General features: G+C 36.3%; 1 protein-coding gene across 1 annotated transcript in view; it reads right to left on the bottom strand.

Moving 5' to 3' along the window:
• SPPL3 (signal peptide peptidase like 3) overlaps nt 1-16,382 on the bottom strand; it is a 467,604-nt gene extending 451,222 nt beyond the window's left edge. The window contains exon 1 of the mRNA XM_053699799.1: nt 16,109-16,382. Within this exon, the coding sequence (XP_053555774.1) occupies nt 16,109-16,131 (23 nt within the window). The 5' untranslated portion in view covers nt 16,132-16,382. The remainder of the gene's footprint in view (nt 1-16,108) is intronic.
• Nucleotides 16,383-24,440: the final 8,058 nt, after the last annotated feature.

The raw sequence follows: 24,440 nt of genomic DNA, 5'->3' as shown, positions 1-24,440 counted from the left end.
ACTGCTGGATCAACCAATAGTGGGGACATTTCTCACTCTGAAACCCCGGGATATCATCCTTTTATGATAATCGGTTAAATAGGTACCATGCAGGTTCAGGTCAATTTCATGTTTTAACTTGGCCAGTGTATTGTGATTGATACGATTCCTCTACTTGTTGTTCTTCAACAAAAACAAATCTAATATTGTCAGCATCTTCGTCAGTAAATGTGAAGATGTCCTAGTATTTTTCATCAATACTGGTGCCACTTAAAGTGTTAAGTGGCTCCAAAGCAGCTGGTTCACTGTGTCATGATGAAGCCTGATAGATACGCTGAGCGAAGATAGGAGAAGAGGCTCGTCTGTGATATTGAGCTTGGATTGGTCTGTAGTTGATCTGACCATTCACTGAGCAGTCCTACTGCGCACCACATACTAATGCTAGTCGGGAGGTGTATTTTTTATATCACTGCGGTACCTCACTAGGTAAAATAAAAAAGGTTGGCTTTTTGTTTAGTTTTAGACTATACGTGACCCCCCGAGAGAATGACAGTGCTTTATAAAAGACATAGCCTATACACACGACCTGCCCCTTCTGTGACGTCCTGTTTTGGATCGCCATGGTTTCGTGAGGTGTGCGGGCGATACAGAGCACTGCAAGGCTGGATGTCGATCGCACTAACCAATAAGGCGCATTGTTGTGCGGTGCATGCTGTTTTCTGTTGACAATCCACAATAAGTTGCACACTGTGAACCACGCCTTGCTGATAGTGACTGGCTGGTTGCCCATTATGTTAATTCTGTTATTGTTGTGACCCCTGCTATCGTACCAATTGAGGTGACCGTTTTTACAGCATACTACCTACACATATGATTGATCAGGCCATAGGAGGTGAATGTAACTACCACATTAGTATTTCACATTTGTGCACATTATCACTGCTAATGAATATGTGTTTTGATTGTCAATGATCCTGAGCATCACTTTTACACACGGACAGCTTTGATTGGCTGCTTATTTTAGGGGAGGGGAAAACAGGCCTTTAAAAGTTTTGCTTGTTCACTAGTTGTTTGTCAGAGGAAGGGAAGGGACAACATTTGGTCCCGAAACGTCACTATTTAATAAAGAATTTTTGTCACGGATGGCAGAAGACCAGTGAGTGCTTATTTTCACAGATTTGTATTCACTATATTACAGCACCCTGGCAGTTTTTCTTCGATGGTGAGTGCACACACCCTACCTGCTATAGAGATAGAGTGTGTGTTATGTAAATTAAAAAAACATTTCACAGTACAATAACCATTTAATTCCTTCAAAATTGTTCCATACATTATCACCTGCAATTAAAGAACAATCCCATTCTGTTGCATAAGAAGGATAGAGGGTAACAGGAGAATACACATGTATGTCTGCTTTTCATTTGCTCACCAGTTGTATCCTCATTTGGAGGGGCTTGTAAGCCCATATTTGATTTAACCCTGCATGGGTAAAATATATAGTAAAAGATAAATAAAGCTAATAATAAATGTAATGTTTACACTAGAATCCCTTTAAAAAGAGGTGCCAGAAGTGGAACATAAATGATAACCCTAACTGTTGAAGAAATACTTGGAAATGAGTATTGCAAATAATTTTAAGGGATGCATCAAAGCAATACCACCAGGATACATGGCTGTAGATATAACAGAAAAAGGCAGCCTTAAGAAATAGAGTATGAAAGGTCGATATTTAACCATGTTAACATTTTTCATGTAAACATAAAGCTTTTTCAAAACAAAACGTAAAGTCCACTTTGTGCATGACTGGCTTGTGGGACAGAAGCTCACTTGCTAATAAGGAAACGTTTTTCACAGGAAAAACAATACATTTTAAACTGCCTTCTCGAAGAAAATATTTTATAGCCCGTATGTATAATTTGGAGAATTGAATGAAGAGACTGCAATATAAAATGACTCATTATACATGGTAAAAACAACTGAGCAGTATACTTTATTTATTTTGCCCCCTTTTCCTGTAATTTAGGTCTGAAAATTCTGGATTTTCCAGTCCTGAAAACTGAAAGAGCACATGGCAGGCTTTACAGGTTTTACCTCATCTCTCACTCTAATTTGCAATTTGTTATCTTTTCAGCTAAAGACAAACAATGGAGATGTTGTTAACACAATGATGAGGACAAGCTCCAAATAAGGAAAATGGAGAGTGGGGTTTCACCAGTGAAAATTTAACTATTGAAAGACTGCAGAAAATGTTACAATTACAGGGCGTTTATGGTTCCTTTAGCTTCTAATTGCACTAGGTTATAATGTACAATATATCACTGTACACAAACACACAAGCGTAATTGAGTAATTAACAGCACTCACTACCTCATGAGTTAACCCTGTCATAAGCCTACATAGAATGTTAAACAGTGCAGACAAACAAAATGCATGTAAAATACACATGTATATATAGCAGACAAGTACAGGTAGCCCTCAGTTTACGCCGGGGTTAGGTTCCAGAAGGAATGGTTGTAAATCGAAACCGTTGTAAATTGAAACCCAGTTTATAATGTAAGTCAATGGGAAGTGAGGGAGTTAGGTTAAAGGCCCCTCTCAAAATTGTGAAAAGTAACACCTAATACATTATTTTTAAAGCTTTGAAATGAAGACTGTAAATGCTAAACAGCATTATAAACCTAATAAAATAATCACACAACACAGAATATAGAATTAAACTAAGTTAAATGAACAAAATCATTTGCTAAACAGCATTATAAACCTAATAAAATAATCACACAACACAAACTTCACTTGGATTTTTCTGCAAACAGTTCTTTCTATGCATTCCAATCTGGACTGATTTATAGACAGGAAGATCTTGTTCCTTTGAAATCTGCTCAATAGCTCAGGTCTGGTTAAACTGATTAATTTCAGCTTAATTGGCTTTGCTGCAACACAAGCGGACAGCTCCACCTACTGGCTATTTTAATAAATGCACTGCTTCTCAATGATTTTCAATAACAGTCACATGACTGGAAAAAAAGGTTGTTATTCTGAAACGGTGTAAATTGAACCGTTGTAAAACAAGGGCCACCTGTAGTTTGATATTAAAAAAAAAAAAAAAGGAAGATTGTATTCATTAAATAAAACACAGGTCTGTGTTTCTGCACTTTTTGGAAAACATATTAGAAAAAAAAGAAATATATATATTGTAATATTTATTTTTAAAGGGTCTGCACCATAACCCCAGCTATATTTATGGCCTAACTTTGGGGTTTAATACCAATTACTATATAAATAAATGCTGGCAGCCAAAGTTTGTCTTTGAGTATAATGCAGGCAGTTTTCCTCTCCCAGTCTTTTCATATTTTGTAATAATTAATAAATAAATATATATATATATATATATATATATATATATATATATATATATATATATATATATATATATATATATATATATAAATAATCACACACATAAATACACATCTTTTGTCATTGGCTCACCCAATGCGTTCAGCTAGCACCCAGTAGTGCATTGCTGCTTCTTCAACACAGGATACTAAAATAATGAAGCAAATTTGATAGTAGAAATAAATCTGAAAGTAGTTTAAAATTGTGCACCATCTGAAGCATAAATGAAACATTTTGGGTTTATGTTCCTTTATGGTCTATTTCATATATTTTTTGCTGTGAAGATGTGCGATTTCTGCAGACACAAACCCACAGTTTTGAGTACTACAAAACCAAGAATATGTGATAATATCTTCTAGATTAAAAAAATGCCCCAAATAATCTTACTGAAACCTCTGGGAGAGCATGAAATTGTGAATTAAATTACCAAAAAATGAAACAGTATAGCTATGTATATACAGCATCATGCTACATAATTAAAAAAAAATATTATTTCAAGATGAATAACCTTTCGATTACATATCCATGGGAATAGGGCCCTCAATTCCCCCTGTATTTGTCTGCAAAATGTTGTCTTTTATCTTATTGTTTCTCCATTGTACTGTTATCCTTGTACCCATGGGCAGCGCTGCAGAATCTGTTGGTGCTTTATAAATAAAGAATAATAATAATAAATACTATTTTCTTCAAAAAGCATTTTAATTTAAAAAAAATCCTATTTAAATAGAAAAAAAAAAAATCTGATTTAAATAATAAAAATCTAAATAATACGATTTGTATTTATATATATTTTTAAAAACATTGATTTTTATACAAACCATCCACCAATCTACTCATCACAACTCATCATTGAATAAATGGGCTATAAGTTTTGTTCTGTTTGTTTTAAAACATTTTTTTCTGAACTCAACCATCAACATAGTAAACAGCTACAAAACGGTATAAAATCAAATGTACCTAGACAAATCATAGATCGTATCAGTAACCCTCCTATTGAGAATTACATTACCCAGATTCTGGGCATTAATTTAGCAAAACCAGCGGTCAATTGTGTCACATGATGATGTGCTTATACTGCACCAAGCCACCAATCACAATGTTTTTCCAGAGAGTGTGTACACAAATAGTGATCTGAGTAATAACACAGTGGAAAGTCAGATTGTAAGCAATTGTTGAGTCCTTGATCAATGTATTCAGAAAATATGTAATAATTGTAAATAGATCATCCAAAATACACACCAAAGACACAAGTTAAAGGGGCAGTAAACCTAGCAAATGTTAGAATAATGCTGCACATAGTGCAGAATAATATAACATTAGCTTAGCGCCAGCTTTTTGAAGAAAAGGGTTAGAGAGATATTTTACTACAAAAACAGAACACAGCTCCTGGCTCTGAGCGGGTCTGTTTTTTCTCCTAATCACAGCGCGCCCAATCGTGCTATTAAACTCAATGTAGCTCGCTCCTGCTCTGGCCTAGTAGCGAGTTACATTGAGTTTAATAGCGTGATCAGGCCGGCTGTGATTAGACAGCGTGCCTACGATGCGCTTAGGAGAATAAACAGACCTGCTCAGTAGAGCCAGGTGCGGCGTTCTGTTTTCGGCTTAAAATCTCTCTCTAACCCTTTTGCTTTAGAAAGCTGGCGCTAAGCTAATGTTATATAATTCTGCACTATGTGCAGAATTATATAACATTATTTGCTAGGTTTACTGTCCCTTTAATGTGACAATACTTAAAATGGGAAGAAATATAAATCAGATCTACAAAATCAATGGTGCCTCAAAGAATTAACTCTTTGGAGTATTCAATACGATTATTTGTATAGTGCAGCCAAATCCTCTAGATTTTATAATCCTCTTTTTCACACACCTAAAAAAAAATAAAAAAATAAAAATCTCCAACTCCTTAAAGCAGTGCTTGACAAATGTGTTTAAAAATTAGGAGCCAGTAAGAATATATAGGAGCCAGACCGTTGGATTTGTATATAGATATATGGAGAATAACCCAAAAAGTTAGGAGCCAGGGGTAAAATTCTAGGAGCCAGTGGCTACCAGGCGCTCCTGGGTTTGTCGAGCCCTGTCTTAAAGGGATACTGAACCAAATTGTTTTCCTTTCATGATTCGGATAGAGCATGCAATTTTAAGCAACTTTCTAATTTACTCCAATTATCATCATCGTCATTTTTTCTTTGTTCTCTAGGTAAACTTGAATCTGTGCAAAGGAGGGCTACCAAAATGGTACATGGTCTAAAAAATAAAACTTACCAGGATAGGCTCAATGACCTAAATATGTATAGCTTAGAGGAGAGAAGGGAAAGAGGTGATATGATAGCAACTTTCAAGTACATTAAAGGGTTTAGTAAAACTGAGGCTGTGGGTATTTTACATAAAATGGAAAATTCAAGAACAAGGGGTCATGAGCTCAAGCTAAAGGGTAGTAGATTCAGGAGTAATTTGAGGAAGCACTTCTTTACAGAAAGAGTGATTGATTTATGGAATAAACTTCCTCAAGAGGTAGTAGCAACAAACACTGTGGGGGACTTTAAAAATGCATGGGACAAGCATAGGGCTATCCTACGAACTAGATAAGTTTATACTGTTAGGTAAGGTGGGGCAGACTTGCTGGGCCTATGGCTCTTATCTGCCGTCAATATCTATGTTTCTATCTTTATTTGAAAAAGCAGGAATGTAAGCTTACAAGCCGGCCCATCTTTGGTTTTGCAACTGGGTAGTGCTTACTGATTGGTAGCTAAATGTAGCCACCAATCAGCAAGGGCTTTCCATGGTGCTGAACCAAAAATGGGCAGGCTCCTATGCTTACATTCCTGCCTTTTCAAATAAAGATACAAAGAGAACAAAGAAAATTAATAGGAGTAAATTAAAAAAAGTTGCTTAAAATTGCATGCTCTATCTGAATCGTGAAAGAAAACATTTGGGTTCAGTATCTCGAATATTCTTCACAGCAAGTAAGTGATATAAATTTGTTTAAAGCCTAGTCTACGATGAACCCACAACTCTAACCAAACTAGTTGTCCCTTTCACAGCTTGCAAGGAAAACCATGACAAATAGAGTGCCAGGGGACCTATAGGTGCTAGAATTTTACAGTGGGCAGCTGTTTCTTTTGTAAATTATTATACATAATCAACCCCTTAGTCCTTACTAAGTTTCAAGAAGCTCAATGAATAGAAAGTTGGAGTGCGATAGATCTACACAAGAACCTAAGTGTGAGGGAGGGGAAGCAGTAAAAATTAAAGTGAAACCTATAATGTTTTTGTAAAATAAAACTCCTAATTGGAACCCAGAGTTTTTCATTCAGTTAGAGCATACAAATTTAAACAACTTTGCAGTTCACTTATATTAAACTTGCTTCATTATTTTGGTATCCATTGTTGAAGGAGCAGCAATGGATTACTGGGAGCTAGCTGAATATATTCTCTGAACCAATGACAAGAAGCATATATGTACAGCCACCAATCAGAAGCTAGCTCCCAGTAGAGCATTACTGCTCCTAAGCCTACCTAGCTATGCATTTCAAAAAAAGGATAACAAAAGAATGACGCAAATTATATAATAGAAGTAATAGTAAATTGGAAAGTTACTCAAAATTGTATGTTCTATCTGAATCATGAAAGAAAAAAATGTTGGGTTTCATGTCCCTTTAAAGTGTGTGTGTGTGTGTGTGTGTATTTATATAATAAAATATTTTAAATTATTATTGAGGTAATTATTATTTTTCTCCAATAAAGTACAGCTGAAATGATTATCAAACATGAACGATTAACCTATTAAACTGGAGATAGATAATTATGAAATATTTGGAGATGAACTATGTATTTTTAAAAAGGTATATAAACAAATCAGTAAACTAAAAATTAAAAAAACGTTATGTAGAAAACCATAAGTTAAATCAAGTCTTACTGACTACTGATTTAAATCAAATGCACCCTGCATTGCCCTAAAAAAATATCTACAGGGCAACTAGATCTGATATACATTTGCCATGTCATATGCTTTTAGCATCACAAATAAAATTAATTTGGAAAAATAAGACTCTGAAGCCTTTAGTCCTATCCTGGAATCAGAAACGAGAACAAAAGGACCATTGATCTCATTTAAAGTATTAAAAATAAAAGTGATAAATAAGTGGTAAATAAATATATTAATACTCACTTAAATTTTCCACGTTTTGTTTTTGAGCTATAAGTTTTAAAATACTACTGTTTCTCAGCTCCTCTTTCTGAGCAATTTACATGGAGGGGCGCTAGCCAATGAACTTACAGTCCTTAAGGCCCTTTCAAGCTTGCATATGGCTGTGAGCACACGTATGCTGAAGTTCCAACATTATCATTGGTAATCAAATCAATCAAACACAATGCGCATATGGCAACCATGCACCTTCTGGCTGCCATTAGACAGAATTAAAGAGAAATGTGTGTAAGTGCGCTGACAGCTATGGGGTATGTAACTAAATGCTAAAAAATATAAGAAAATAATAGTAAACAATATTTAATCGATTTTAAAAATAAGTCTGTACAATAATGTTAAATGTAATACATCACATAAACATATAAAAATATTAAGATGCAGTATTTATCATATATGACCGGTCATAGAATAAACATAAAAAATTGTGAATTCATAAAATATTTTCATTCATAAAACAATTTCATTCATCTAGTATAAACCACCTTAGAAGAGATCATATAGCAAAAAAGAATAAAAATATCTGGCAATTAATGGATCATTTGTCAGGATGGGCTGTATATTCCCTTATTAATATTGGTCCACTTATTTGGATAAAGTATTGTCCCCTCTATGAAATGAAATCCAACCTGGTGGAGATGGGGCTGGTGTTCTTTAACCCACACCAGGTATAAACAGATGTATGAATTGATAAGTTCATAAAACCTTTTCAGATGACAAGTGGATACAAATTATAGCCACCTGCAAAGACATCCTATAGCCAAAATTGAATAGCACATATATGGCAATGAAAGGGTCGTATAGCGTTATCCCTTTAAATAACGCTATTTCTTTTGCATAGAGTAATATCCTCTTTCTGAAGTAAATGAAATCCGACCTTTTGATGGTGAAACTCGTATTCCTTTTTTAACCCACACTGGGTTTAGACGGATGTATAAATTTGCAGATTACAAATATCAAGCTGGTAACATCATATTACGCTAGTATGAAAAGTCAGTAGAAAGGTTTTACCAATAAACCACACTCACGGGCTGTCACACCTCTGTGTGCCTACCTGCTTTCATGCGAAACTGAGTCTGTCTGTTTGTGGCAAGGCACAGGTGTCTGGGCAGCTCTGTGTAGCTGGTGACGTCACTCGTAGCATCGGTACTGAGGAAAGTAGATCCGTTATGTAACCAGTGTCCTTACTCTGCGCAGAGTGTTATCGGATCGTAGATGGAAAGTAGTCCTTTATGTCAATCTGTTGCAATCCTTCGAACAGGTAATTCACTTTCAATGTATCAAGCTTGCCTTATTACCATCAACGCGTTTTGCCATTAACAATGGCTTTATCAAGATGGTTCTGAGTAATTTGCAGGCTCTTTATAAACAGGTGTTTAACTGTTGATTGGTTGGATCTAACAGCCCTATTTCCTGTTATAGAAATGATAACATTTCTAGATCTGGATATATTCATAGAACAAGGAGAATTGATCACAAAAAAATAATTTTAAAACAATAGACGCTAACAATTATATCCCAACACACAGTTGTCACCAGAAACGTTGGATAGATAATATTCCAAAAGGACAGTTCCTTAGAATAAGGCGGAATTGCTCTAATCTTTCCGACTTCAACTTCCAAGGAGAGATCTTAGAAAGTAGATTTTTACAAAAAGGATACGATCCAGAGGCTCTGGAAACGACTCTCTCTCAAGTAAGAAATATAGACAGAAAAGAGATTCTCGCTAGAACATCAATAATTAAAAATACCACTAAAGATATCTTAAAAGTGCAGTTTCTCACTAATTATAACTGCCATCACAAACATTTGTCAAAGATACTCAACAAACATTGGCATTTAATTAGATCAGACCCCATTATAGGTAATTCAATATCTGAATATCCCACCATTATTTATAGGAAAGCTGCAAATATCAAAAGTATTCTTGCGCCTAGCGACTTTAGGAAAAAAATACAACAAAGAAACACACATGATAGGGACCTATTAGGGAATAAACTATGTGGGTATTTCCCCTGTTATAGCTGCAAAGCATGCCAACACAGCACTAAATGTAGGAGTTACTCGTCCACTAAAACTGGCAAAGAATATAAAATCAAGGATACGATCAGATGTAGCGATAAGGGAATTATATACTTAATCCAATGTTCATGTGGGAAACAGTACCTGGGGGGACCTCTAGGACCCTACGTAGTAGGATAAGAGAACACCACAATCTAATCAAGAAGGGAGATCAGGAAACTCGCCTATACGAACATTTCAGGTTAAAACATCAGAATAACAGTAAAGACCTAAAATATTGGGGTATATGTAAAATAAAAAAACCATGGTGAGGAGGTGACTATGACCATCTATTATTGAGAAAAGAAGCAGAATTAATATGAGTTACAGACATTATACCCACAAGGTTTGAACTCAGAGTTAGACATAAATCCTTTTATTTTAGACTAACATCTGTTAACTTTAGGTTTCTTTGGGATAAAAAGTATATATAATTTTAAGGATTACCATTTATGACATTACATGATTAACCACATATAGTAATTCTAAATGTTGTTTATGGATTCCATATAGATCCATGAATTGTAGTTGGTCCACATATAAATTGTACTTCTATAAAAGGGATAAAGTTAATAGGATTAATGAGAGAGAGAGAGAGAGAGAGAGAGAGAGAGAGAGAGAGAGAGAGAGAGAGAGAGAGAGAGAGAGAGAGAGAGAGAGAGAGAGAGAGAGAGAGAGAGAGAGAGAGAGAGAGAGAGAGAGAGAGAGAGAGAGAGAGAGAGAGAGAGAGAGAGAGAGAGAGAGAGAGAGAGAGAGAGAGAGAGAGAGAGAGAGAGAGAGAGAGAGAGAGAGAGAGAGAGAGAGAGAGAGAGAGAGAGAGAGAGAGAGAGAGAGAGAGAGAGAGAGAGAGAGAGAGAGAGAGAGAGAGAGAGAGAGAGAGAGAGAGAGAGAGAGAGAGAGAGAGAGAGAGAGAGAGAGAGAGAGAGAGAGAGAGAGAGAGAGAGAGAGAGAGAGAGAGAGAGAGAGAGAGAGAGAGAGAGAGAGAGAGAGAGAGAGAGAGAGAGAGAGAGAGAGAGAGAGAGAGAGAGAGAGAGAGAGAGAGAGAGAGAGAGAGAGAGAGAGAGAGAGAGAGAGAGAGAGAGAGAGAGAGAGAGAGAGAGAGAGAGAGAGAGAGAGAGAGAGAGAGAGAGAGAGAGAGAGAGAGAGAGAGAGAGAGAGAGAGAGAGAGAGAGAGAGAGAGAGAGAGAGAGAGAGAGAAAAAAAAAAAAAAAAAAAAAAAAAAAAAAAAAAAAAAGAGAGAAGAGAGAGCCATTAGATCTAACCAATCAACAGTTAAACACCTGTTTATAAAGAGCCTGCAAATTACTCAGAACCATCTTGATAAAGCCATTGTTAATGGCAAAACGCGTTGATGGTAATAAGGCAAGCTTGATACATTGAAAGGGAATAACCTTTTCGAAGGATTGCAACAGATTGACATAAGGGACTACTTTCCATCTACGACCAGCTTTATATTTGTAATCTACAAATTTATACATCCGTCTAAACCCAGTGTGGGTTAAAAAAGGAATACGAGTTTCACCATCAAAAGGTCGGATTTCATTTACTTCAGAAAGAGGATATTACTCTATTCAAAAGAAATAGCGTTATTTAAAGGGATAGCGCTATACGACCCTTTCATTGCCATATATGTGATATTCAATTTTGGCTATAGGATGTCTTTGCAGGTGGCTATAATTTGTATCCACTTGTCATCTGAAAGTGTTTTATGAACTTATCAATTCATACATCAACCAGGTTGGATTTCATTTCATAGAGGGGACAATACTTTATCCAAATAAGTGGACCAATATTAATAAGGGAATATACAGCCCATCCTGACAAATGATCCATTGATTGCCAGATATTTTTATTCTTTTTTGCTATATGATCTCTTCTAAGGTGGTTTATACTAGATGAATGAAATTGTTTTATGAATGAAAATATTTTATGAAATCACAATGTTTATTCTATGACCGGTCATATATGATAAATACTACATCTTAATATTTTTATACGTTTATGTGATGTATTACATTTAACATTATTGTACAGACTAATTTTTAATATCGATTAAATATTGTTTACTATTATTATTTTCTTATATTTTTTAGCATTTAGTTACATACCCCATAGCTGTCAGCGCACTTACACACATTTCTATTTAACTGTACTTGTTCTGTATTTTCTGTTTTATGGGAACAGAATAGTGTTTGTGCAGGGGTTAGATTTGCGCACCATTTTCTCCCTTAGAATGAGCATTGTGACAATGGAGTTGATTTTTTCAGTGGTTTGGTCGTCAGCAATAGAAATCACAACCCACAGAGAAAAAGATTTGTTTCTGTAGGTAGTGGTTTACTAATATATACATTGATGTTCATGCCTTACTTTGACTTATGATAATTAGACTGAGGAGAGTGCAAACTGTGGACATACTGTGCATGTGCATATAAATGCAGGTTCTGGAGAAAGACAGTTTGCAAGTGTGCAGATTGGACATTGCTTTAAATGGATAGAAAGATCAAAATAGAAATGTACATGAATGCATTTAAATTTTAAATAGATACTTATATCAGCAAGAGATACTTTTTTATAGTAAAAGTTCTTAGTTTTCAGTGGCATACGCACATATGCTGTGAAGGTCTGTGCACCAACATTCAAAAACCACACCTCAGCAGTGATTTGTATGACACAAATTAAGTCTTCACTGTATCTGACAATACACACCACTGCCAGATCTTTGAGTAGGCACGTTTTTTCAATCCTGATCCCCTAGTCAAACGTAGCATATTTTTGTGTATGCCACTGAAACGGTAACAAATTTTACTAAAACCTTTTTGAATATTGAAGTATATTGGAGAAATGCTTCTACGTAAAACTAAAAATGCAGCCATGCACATTTCAATGTTGACCCTTATAGCCCTTTGACTTTGTATTAACCCTGTTGCAGTAGTTAAGAACAGTCATATGCAAGCCACAGTGCAAGTAATTGCTCTAACACATTACAGCATTTGCCCTTTTATACTCCTTAAAAGAGATATGAAACCTTTTTCTTACTTGCATGATTCAGACAGAGCATGTAATTTAAAAAAAAAAAAAAAAAAAAAAAAAAAAAAACTTTTAATTTGCTTCTATTATCTAATTTGGAAAACTGCAGCGAATAAATTGATAAAGGTTTTATTTAAAACAAGTTTAAAAAGCAACGCGTTTCTCCGTGTCACAGCACGGTTTCATCAGGCTGTATCGGTTTCATCAGGCTGTGTAGATACAGCCTGATGAAACCGTGCTGTGACACGGAGAAACGAGTTGCTTTTTAAACTTGTTTTAAATAAAACCTTTTTATCAATTTATTCGCTGCTACACTGTATCATTCCTGGAGGACTGATTACTACCATATTTACCACAGTGTATCCATTGGCTATATGATTGGCCATCTTTTATGATCAACTGGTTATCTCCCAAGTGATATCCTCTACGCCTGGATTCCCCCTGGTGGGACAAGGTGTTTCGTGTCTACCAAAAGGACTACAATCTCCTTCATTGGGATTTTCCTGTATACTGCCTGAGTGTCTGCCGGACGACTTTTGGTTCCGGTCTGCCCATATTGCACGAATGTGCATTACATCACATGAGTAGCAATTTGGAGATAGATAGATATAGATCTAGATCTTTTGGATCCTTCTCGCATGACCTGCGCCCTCTATGCTTTGTTTTCTAGGATACCGTGACCGTGTTATTGTGGCATAACACACCAGAGGAGCTGCCTGGATATTTGGAACACGTTGGACACGTTCTATATCACATTTTATATTTATTTTTTATTTTTGTTTGGACTATTATTATTATCCATCTATTTGATAGTCACGCTTATAATTGATTGGGACACTTTATACTATGTTTTGTATTTTTAGGGTGTGATTATATAATTTATGTATATGTATGTGTTATATTAGGGAAGATTTTTTGGTTCACTGAATTGATTTTGTATGACATTTATATGATTAGATTATTTATCTATTTTGAGAATAGTTAATATCACTATTCTATCACTATCATATTTTTTATCATATTATTTAGTAGATCACTCAACACATATTTATCACACTATTGGAGTATTTCATACATCACATCACATTATTTTAATTGCCGCCTCTTAACAACACCAGTTAGATTCCTCTTTGCTGGTTGTGTCTTTGCTTATTATCTAATTTGCTTTGTTCTCATTGTATCCTTTATTGAAAAGCATGCTTAGGTAGGCTCAGGAGCAGCAATGCATTACTAGGATCTAGCTGCTTATTGGCAGCTGCACATATATGCCTTGTGTTGGCTCACCCGATGTGATCAGCTAGTTTTTTCAACAAAGGGTACCAAGATAATGAAGCATATTTTATAATATAAGTAAATTTGAAAGAAGACTAAAATTCTATCTAAATCATGAGAGAAATTGGGTTTAATGTCCCTTGAAATTTAAAAAAATAATACCAAGAGAAAGAGGTAAATTTGATAAAGGGAGTATTTTTATTTTTTAATTGACCTCTTTAAATCATGAGTGTTTATTTTAGACTCCCATGTCCTTTTAATGTACAACTATTGCCTTTATAAAACTTTCAGTATATGACATATAAAATGTTAAAGGGACATTAAACCCAAATTTTCTTTTTCATGATTCAAAAAGAGAATACAATTTTAAACAGCTTTCTAATATACTTCTGTTATCTAATTTGCTTCATTCTCTTGATATTCCTTCCTGAAAAGCATATCTAAATAGGCTCAGTAGCTGCACATATTTGCCTCATGTGATTGGCTCACCCATGTGCATTGCTATTTCTTTAACAAAGGATATCTAAATATTGAAGCAAATTAGGTAATAGAAGCAAATAGGAATTTTGTTTAAAATTGTATTCTCTGTCTTAATCATGAAAGAAACATTTTGGTTTTAATGCCCCTTTTTAAGATCACTACCTATAAATCTTATATAAGTATTGTTAACATTTTATTTAATTGAGATAAACTGTTAAACTATCCTTTCATCATAAATGCCATTATGATAAATATTTTATATATCTGCCATACAACAACGCCAGACTTTATTGCATGAAACTTAAGCCTCACCCTATGCAAAGTATCCACCTCTAACAAAACATTGCTTTTGAAAAAGGTGAGTAATAATGATGCCATTAAAATGTCTTTGATAAACCAAGTAGACCCGCCTAGCGCTTGGCATCAGTCACAAAAGCTCAAAACTAGGAGACATAACACTATAATCACCTAAACAAATTTAAAAAAAATGGATTCCGTTACAAACAAGACAAAGTTATAATTATACTCAATACATCAGGTCAAAAGGTTCAAACCATTGAAATGGTAATCCACATGCACGTTGCTGCATAAATATACATAACCTCTTCTTACTTTATTATAATAAACACTAAATCTGGTATCATTGCTAATTTAAAAGTGATTAAAAAAAAAACACTATACCATAAAGGGCACACACAAAACGGAATGCTACTGATGCCTTTTATTTACTTGCAAGTACTCCAAGGCAAAGAGATTCAGTGTTATCCAAAAGAAAGAAAGAAAAATACAATTTTAAATTAAATTTTCAACTATGAAAAACCCTAGTCTCCAAGAAGTTTGGTGAATTATTACATAAACAAATATTGGTGCTGATGCCTTCCTCACCTATATATTGCATTGCAAGTACTACAAAATTACCAATTACACAAGATAATATTTAGGCCATCTTTGTCAAAACCAGTGACAAACATAATCACCACTTGAATATATCATGAAGGGAAAGGCAGGAAGATGTCAATGTAATACTTATCCATTGTCTCCATAGCAAGATAGAAACCTACAGGGTCAACACAAAGCATTGCCACAGCTATCTTTTTAATACAGATCCAAGACACAAACCGTAAGACAGTAATTACCTTTCCCATCGCTGTCTCAATCACGGACTGACCCTGCTGTCACCTGTAACATCATCACAATAACGGAAGACAAAAAGTTTCTTACAAACTAAAATCCTCCATGTCCACTATAATTAAAATTGAGGGGAATATCATTTCCTATACACTATGACCACAAAACTGATCAGCATGCCCTAACACCAAAATGTTATATGTTCGTCACAAAAACGCAAAATGCGATCCCTAGTAACATAGACAATACTATAGTGCACCGTTTTGAGTGCAAGCTTTTGGGTCCAGTGATAGTCTCTGTTTACACCCCTCTGCTTAGCATACAATAGAATATGAAAAGAAAATGCATAAGACGCTCACTGTGCATTTCCATCCCCATTATTAGAAAGATCCAAAACCTTCTACTGCGATCACTCAACACCAGAACACCAGATAGATCCGTCAGCCCAGTCTGTATTCTGACCCAATAACCTCCGATGCCATAACAAAGCGCTGCAGGTACAGTGAGGGAGGCTTACACCCCCCACAATAACAAGGCCGGTGTGCATCACATAACATTTCTCACCATGAATAGGTCTGTTCAGCCATGGCGACAGCTCCTCCGGGGGTCAGGGCTCGGGCCCGGTGTTTATCAACAGCGGCTTGGGGTGTCCGCGCACAACATGACGGCCAAGACTTAGTGCGTCTGGAGATCGGGTAGCCGGGTAGGTTTGCCCATGACAGGGAGCTTGGGGAAACCGTTAGAGGATACGGGCTAGTACAAGCGGAGAGGCCACAGATGCGCGCTCTGGAAACCAAACTGGCTCGCTCGGTAGTGTACACGGTGCGCGGTCCCGATACGCAAGGGTAGGGGGCGCGCACGCGCACTGAGTGAGATTAGTCACGTGTCTTGGTAAGGGGCGTTCTCTGAAATGCGTCGGCCTGCCTTACTGGTTCGTGACGTCCATAGGAGCAGGACTTTCACACCTGCCCAGAGAATTGTCTTAGTAGCTTCCATGGGGAATGTCACAGTGACATTAGATGAAAGATCATTTGAGTAAGACAATCTGCATGTGTTTCACAGCGACATTTTATCTAGGGGTATAAGCAAAATTACCAGTATGCTACTGAGTGACATAAATAACCCTGACTTCATAGACCATGACTTTATAGAAATTTTCCAAACGGTAATCGTGATTTTTTTAAAATCTCAATTTCGTTGGTTCTCTTTGAACATACTCAATATACATATGTATGTATGCATAGTAAATATAAGTACTTATAAAATATCTGCATATATAGTAATTTATTTTAAAAAATTGAAAAATATTGAATTAAAATTTGCAATTGTTTTGCAGACCAAGGAAACACCGCTTAAAACCATCTTGTCACATTAGTTGTGGCCAGTTTTGCAATCGTGTAAAATGTTGTAGGTGCAGAGGTCCTGATCCTGCAGCATTTAGTAAAGTCTTTCTGGGGCTAGTAAAAAAAAACCACACTGCGTTAAATGAGAAGAAGAAAAATAAAAACTACAATAAATACAAATTTTCTACCTATAGTTAAATATATTGTGCTAGATTACAAATTGAGTGCAATTGATAGCAGAGGGTGCATAATTTGTTTGTGCAGCCATTGTATGAACAATAACACAATCTGGTGTTATAAGTAGGTGGTTAAAGTGAAGGTCAATTTATATGAATTAGTGCCCGGTTTTTAATAAACCTATTAAAAACAAGGGCACTTTAATTCATCAAAATTGACATTTCACTCCTTTTCTTCAAAAACTTAGCTTTTTAATCCTGAAAGTCACTCCAGCGATTCCCAGGCCGTCAGAAGCCTGTTCTTACGTCAGAAATTACGAATCCGGCTTCCTTCAATCACGGATTTCCCCCCAGGGGGATCATGGCCTGATGCAATGCTGTGATTGGATAAAGCCGGATTCGTCATTTTGGACCCACAAAGAGGGCTTGCGAAGGGCGGAGGAAGCGCAGCAGTGCCCTTGTTTTTAATAGGATTATTAACCTTTTAAAGCCGTTATGACGGAATAGAACCGTCATAATTAGACTGGGCTTTAAAGCCGTTATGACGGAATAGAACGTCATAGCTAACGGCTGTCCTGAAGCCTTCTGTGCTTCAAGGATTTAATCAAGGTCTGGAGGGCGTTCCTAGGATTGTAGGGACGCCCCCCAGATGCGATCCAATAATTGAAATCTCGCAATCGTGCATATGATTGGATCAGCCAATAGGATTAAAGCTCAATCCTATTGGCTGATTGCAACAGCCAATAGGATGTTTTCCCCTTTTATTCCTATTGGCTGAATCGGAATGTAAGGGACGCCATGTTGTGTGACGTCACGTAAAGTGAACTTCATTTTCCAGCGACGATCGGAAGAAGAGGATGCTCCGCGCCGAATGTCTTGAAGATGGACCTGCGCCGGATGGATGAAAATAGAAGATGCCGCCTGGATGAAGACTTTTGCCCGCTTGGATGAAGACTTCTGCCACCTGGATGAGGATGGATGTCCGGTCTTCGAAAACTGTTAGTGGATCGTCGGGGGTTAGTGTTAGGTTTTTTTAAGTGTTTATTGGGTGGGTTTTATTAAATGCCCTTTTAAGGGCAATGCACATCCAAATGTCCTTTTCAGGGCAATGGTTATCTTAGGTTTATTTAGATAGAATTTTATTTGGGGAGTTTGGTTGTGTGGGTGGTGGGTTTTACTGTTGGGGGGTGTTTGTTTATTTTTTTTACAGGTAAAAGAGCTGATTTCTTTGGGGCAATGCCCCACAAAAGGCCTTTTTAAGGGCCATTGGCAGTTTAGTGTAGGTTAGATTTTTATTTTGGGGGGGCTTTTTTATTTTGATAGGGCTATTAGATCAGGAGTAATTCATTTTTATTTTTGAAAATTTCGTTTTTTATTTTGTGTAATTTAGTGTTATTTAGATAATTGTATTTTATTATTTTATTGTAATGTTAGGTTTTAGTGTAAGGCAGGTAGGTTTTACAGATAACTTTGTATTTATTTTAACTAGGTAGCTAGTAAATAGTTAATAACTATTTACTAACTAGTCTACCTAGTTAAAATAAATACAGTTACCTGTGAAATAAAAATAAAACCTAAGATAGCTACAATATTATAACTATTAGTTATTTTGTAGCTAGCTTAGGTTTTATTTTACAAGTAAGTATGTATTTAGTTTTAAATAGAAATTATTTAGATAATAATTGTAAGGTTTATTTAGATTTATTTTAATTATATTTAAGTTTACATTTATGTTTGGGGCGGCAAAATTAGGGGTTAATAACTTTAAAGGATTACTTTCTGTTTTAATTTTTAAGCTAAACAACTAACATATTAAAGTTAATAAACATTAATTAAAACCTACTGACCTATATTTTCTCAAAAACGAAGTTTCATAACGTTCTAAAAGTTATATCTTTTATTCGCCGATGATGTCACATTATCCTGCCCACTATTTTCAGCACTGCATGTTCAAAATACTTAAACCAATAACTTTTTGTTTAAAGCGCCATTTTGAAACCTAGGTATTGTAAACAGATTGGTACAGAGCAAAGGATACCCACGGAGTGGGTTTGGAAAACAAATTTGCAGACAAGATTTCTGATATACGGTAGAGATATGTTAATGAAATGCTATTGATAAAAAGCGTATTTGGGGTAGTTAGTTAGTAACAGGCATAGAAAATATTTAGTTACAGTGGCCCTTTGATGTAGGTGGCGGCGATGTTAGGGGCGGCAGATTAGGGGTTAATAACATTATGTAGGTTGCGGCGATGTCGGGGGCGGCAGATTAGGGGTGTTTAGACGTGTTTTTTATGTTAGGGTGTTAGGTTTAAACATAACTTTTTCTTTCCTCATAGACATCAATGGGGCTGCGTTACGGAGCTTTTGTTTCCGCGATCGCAGGTGTTAAGCTTTTTTTGCCGACTCCCCCCATTGATGTCAATGGGGAAATCGTGCACGAGCATGTCAAAGAAGCACTTGTATTTGGGTGAGTTATGGAGCTCAATGCCACCATATCGCCCGCACAAGCCGGGTTTTTAAAAAACTGTAATAGCAGCGCTATAGGGAGGTGAAATAGCGCCGCTTTTGTGGCGGTCGTTAATTTCCCTATAGCGCTGAAAACTCGTAATCTAGCTGATTGATTCTATCTAGTACTCCTGTTACATGTACATATTGTATACATATATATTTTCTGTCACCCGGGGTTGACATTTTTGACTCATAAACATCTCTGTAGTGGGAAGACTAAATTGCACCTTGTATCCTGTTGAACCAGATGTAGGTAGTAAAAATCAGTAGTCCTATAAGTTTAAATTTAAAAGTTCTTGGCTATTTAATAGAAACTGTAAATAGAAGAGAAGAAAAAGCAAAGAAAGAAACCATTAACCCCTGACATCTCCCCCGAATAAGAGATACAGAGGGAGGTGGCACAGACATAAGCCACTCCAGTTGCATATCAAAGGGAACTCCCCCTTGATGTGCTAACTCTTCCTCTTTACTATCCACACTCTCAGGCAAAATCACACAGTGGTTCTGCCATCACAATACTCATTTGTCACTTCTGCAGGATAGATTATTCTCCCAAATAACAGCAAATTCACTTGACCCAGTCGATTCAAGACATTAAAGGGACCCTCCCTTACATCCTGTAGCTTGTTCTGTCTCATGGGTGTTAGTACAAGAAACCAATGTCCCGCCTCATACACTCCCTCTCTATCAGTACAATCATGCAACTGTTTTTGTATGAATATAGCAGCCCTTAGATTTGGAGGTACCGCCACCAATAAGGCTGGTATTTTGCCCCTGAAATGTACATCCTACTCTTTTACAGGTGTTTCTGGGATAGTTAGCTGTTAATTAGTTAACCAGGAATCCGAATACATTCTCTGTACACCTGCTCCTGGTTAAGGTTGTTAGAGAGTTGTCTAGCAGCATTCCCCATTTTATCTAATGTAGGACCAATCTGTTAGTCCTGCTGAGAATCCTGACTGCATTAATACCTGTATATGTGCAGGGTGTCACTGAAGTGCTGTGTGAGTATACTTCTCTGCATGCAATAGAAGTTTTTTTACAATGGCACTATTAAGGCTGACCCCACACTGGTTGTATCAAGGTACCTTATATTACATAAGTATTTGCGGTGGGTTGGTGCTTGTGCATAATTTAATCTAAACTGACGAATAGTGAAACAAGGCGTTTCACTCCAAAGTACGCACTTATAGCACTCTATAGCCCAGACTGGGGGTTGGACTTCACGGTTTAAAATTAAAATATAACTTTTATTATTGTTATCAATAAAATTAAATGATACACACAAAAAAACACTCAAATAGTTAAAAAAACAAATGCGTAAATAGAGTTCAGTCAATGATCAGGTACCATGATGTCAGATATTTGACATCACAATCAGTAAATATATTAACAGTGTAATTACTGTGATAGATATAGCCAAGTTGTATAATTAATGGATGTGGTGCCAATAGGATACCCTAATCCCTTAGGATGCTGTAATAGTGAGTCTCCTGTGATTAGCATACAAGGGGTCATATCAAATAAACTGCTAATCCTGTCATGTGTCAGATGATAAATAATGTCAATGGATTATCGTGGTTATGTATGTGGGACAGTGTTATTCATTAAATTTGACCGTGCTGGAGAACATGATTATAATAACATGTGTTGTGCTAGGATCCGTGATTCGTTCAGATCAAGGGCTACTATGTGATTATTCACTTGTGTGCTCAGTTTCCAGATAAGAGCTCTGGCTAGAAGAGTAGCTTAATGTAGCTCCAAAAAGCATTCAAGGGTCTGTAGTACCAGTTACAGAATAACTAGATTATCAATAATAAAGTATATTCCTTCCACCAAAATGGAGATTTAATGATATATATATATCTCTGTATATAATTCCCTCGGGTTTGGAGGTAGGTAATATGTGAGAGCTCCGCTGTTTCTATTGAAGATTGCACAAGAATCTATCAGGAACCACTATAAAAACTCTTATATGTAGTGACAGTTTGCCAATGTGGTAATAATGATTCCGTTTGTTCCCTATGGAGATAGGATATTAGTCACCCACACTGGTTAGCTCGAATTAGCTTAGGTTTCTTTATACAGAGTGGTCCGAATTAGTTAGCTAATGCTTGATCTGCTGCATAATTAGCGCTAGGCTGTTAGCGCTCCTACTACAGGGTTAATATATGTGACAGGTATTGCCTGTTTGCCACTAACTTGTTTCAGTACTTATTAGTTTTATATTATCCACACTTATAGTAGTGCTTGTTAGAAAGTAACTAGGAGGTTAATACATTACTTTCTTATACAGATTATTCTCCACTAGTAACTTGCTGAATTTTTTCAATATGTCAGCGTTTTTAAATATTCATGTTTATAATGTTGCGATGTCGCCAGTTAGTGTGTATACACTTGTTTATTGTTGATACTGTTCAAGTTGTATATTTTATTAGTATATCCCACGTTATTACTTCAATAAGGACATAGGATTATATTATGCCTGTATTTGCAGGCGTGTTAGAACCTTATATACCACCGAGAATATTGTTACTTATTACTTATACCAACAATGTTTAACAATGTGACACAGTTAGGATTGGTATATAAAGAAATTATTTATTTAATAATGATGATATAGTTAAAAAACTGTGCTGGTCACTAATCAGTCCCACATCAACACGACCTTAGGGTATCGAATTTATATCTTGCCTGTAAATGCAGACATATTAGCGTCTCATGTAAGACAGCAAAAAGTGTTTGTGATTGGTGTTTTACATTGATTGTATACTTTGCCAGCAATTGCGAGCGTGTTGCCGTCTCCTGTGAGTTAGCAAATCTTATATGTTATTGGTATTTTAACAGTTATTGAGAATCCCCAGCCCCGGTAACCACTATTCATGACAAGTCACCATTGAGGAATATACATAATAATCAAAGTTTATAAAGGTTCCCAATACTCCTCTACTTGTCAAATTACTGGTTTTCCGGTTTTGTCTATCGAACTGTTAGCTTCTAGTTATAATATAAAAGATGCTAGCTGTTAAATTATACTGAATTCTAACGATAACAGACAACGGTATAAATTAGCCAGTGGCCACCACAATTATAGTTCTAAATTATTGCATCATACTCAGCTATAGCGCAAAACTCTCTAGGCATTTAAGATTAAAAATTACTCTCCTCAAATTCTTTCAAGGTGGTATATGACACCTGTCAGATAATGATATACCCTGAGGTTTCGTCTCTGTGCTGGAGGGGATGTGGGGGTGTTGGAACTCTGTCACACATATGGTGGTCATGCCCACGCCTGCAAACTTTTTGGGAATCCCTAGGAAAAATACTATGTCCGATATTAGGTAATACATTTCAGCTTAACTCTACGATTATATTGTTTAATGCTAGGCCGAAAATTCCTTGTAAGCTCAGGCTCTCCTTACTACAAATTTGTATAAATGGAGCTAAATCTCTAATAGCAAGGAGATGGAAATCACATACTACCCCGACCGTTACAGAGTGGGTGATTAGAACACAAGAACTCATTTTGCTAGAAGAATACTCTTATCTTAAACAAAATAGGCATGACATGTTTCTAAATATAAAACTTTATTGGGAGACATTGCAGCTTCCACCTTAACAGTGCCCGAGCTCTGAACAGCTAATTATTGACGCGGTCCCATCCTATAAACCAAATATTTCTAGTGAGACTTTCTCTTCTCCTACCCTAACTTGCCCTTCCCTTTCTCCTTTTACTAAACTCTCTATGTTTCCTTCTCTCTTCGCTTTACATATTTCTTCTTTGTTAAGTTTTTCTTTCTGTTAAATATTATCAAAAAAGGTTCTTTCAATTTCAGATGGACAGATTTTCAAGTTAGCCTTCTAGGAGGCCCATGTTGTCTTTATGATATTACTGTCTTTTAGATACATGGTGGAAGTTGTACCTACGGTTTGCAATTTTTCATTTGCAAATAGAAAGCATCGAGCAATATGTTTCTGGTTTTCTGAGCTGTGTATCTCTGGATATGTATCGTGAACCTGTTTAATAAATAAAACATTAAAAAAAATAAAAAAATTACTCTCCTCTTCACTACTCTGACATGTTTCGCCCATTCCGGGAGTTCTGTGCTATAGTCTCAGAATTGTGATGTCATCACTTATTATTTAAAGGGCTTCTGTTCAGTATGCTTTGCCTTTGCGTTGTCTCAGACCTGTTTGTGAGAGTTCCTATGTATTACCTGGCTGCCTGACGTCCTTCCTTGTTCCTGATCCCTGGCTTGTTCCTGGTTCTGCTGTTTTCCTTGTTCCCGATTCCGGCTCGTCTGACTATTTGCTTTGGCTCCTGACTCTGCTCGTCTGACTACCAGCTCTGGTTTTTACTCCTGGCTTGTTATTTGACTTGTGGACTTTTTATTATTTTTTGCTATTAATAAAGGTGTGTTTATTTTTGCACTTCTTGTCTCCGTCTGATTCCTGGCACCCTGACACTATCCTCTTACATTTTCACCCAGTACTGCAGACCTCACTGGTTAGTCTTTCCCTTTACATTGTCATTTGGTACTGTAGACCACGCTGGTTCTGGCACCAACTGATTATTGCTGTCATTTGATTCTGTCTACCAGAGAGAGTCCTCCAACATTTTCACACCTCAGAACAGACACCCCCAATTCAGGCACAACACTTGGCACACATGCACTTTGTCCTCCTTCCGAGGCAGTATGTGTCTGTGCATTTTTACACACAGCTTTTTGCACATCAGGGCCCATATCTAATGTTACTAGATCAGAGGTATCATTTTCAGGCACATACCTTGATAGCAACTTACCCAGATTAGTACTCACTAATACATCAGAAGGAATATTGTCAGATACCCCCACATAGACCTCTA

Source organism: Bombina bombina, chromosome 2 (genome assembly GCF_027579735.1).
Source record: "Bombina bombina isolate aBomBom1 chromosome 2, aBomBom1.pri, whole genome shotgun sequence".
Lineage (NCBI taxonomy): Eukaryota > Metazoa > Chordata > Amphibia > Anura > Bombinatoridae > Bombina > Bombina bombina.
Note: the sequence above shows the minus strand (reverse complement) of the source record. Positions and strands in the feature narration are given on the sequence as shown.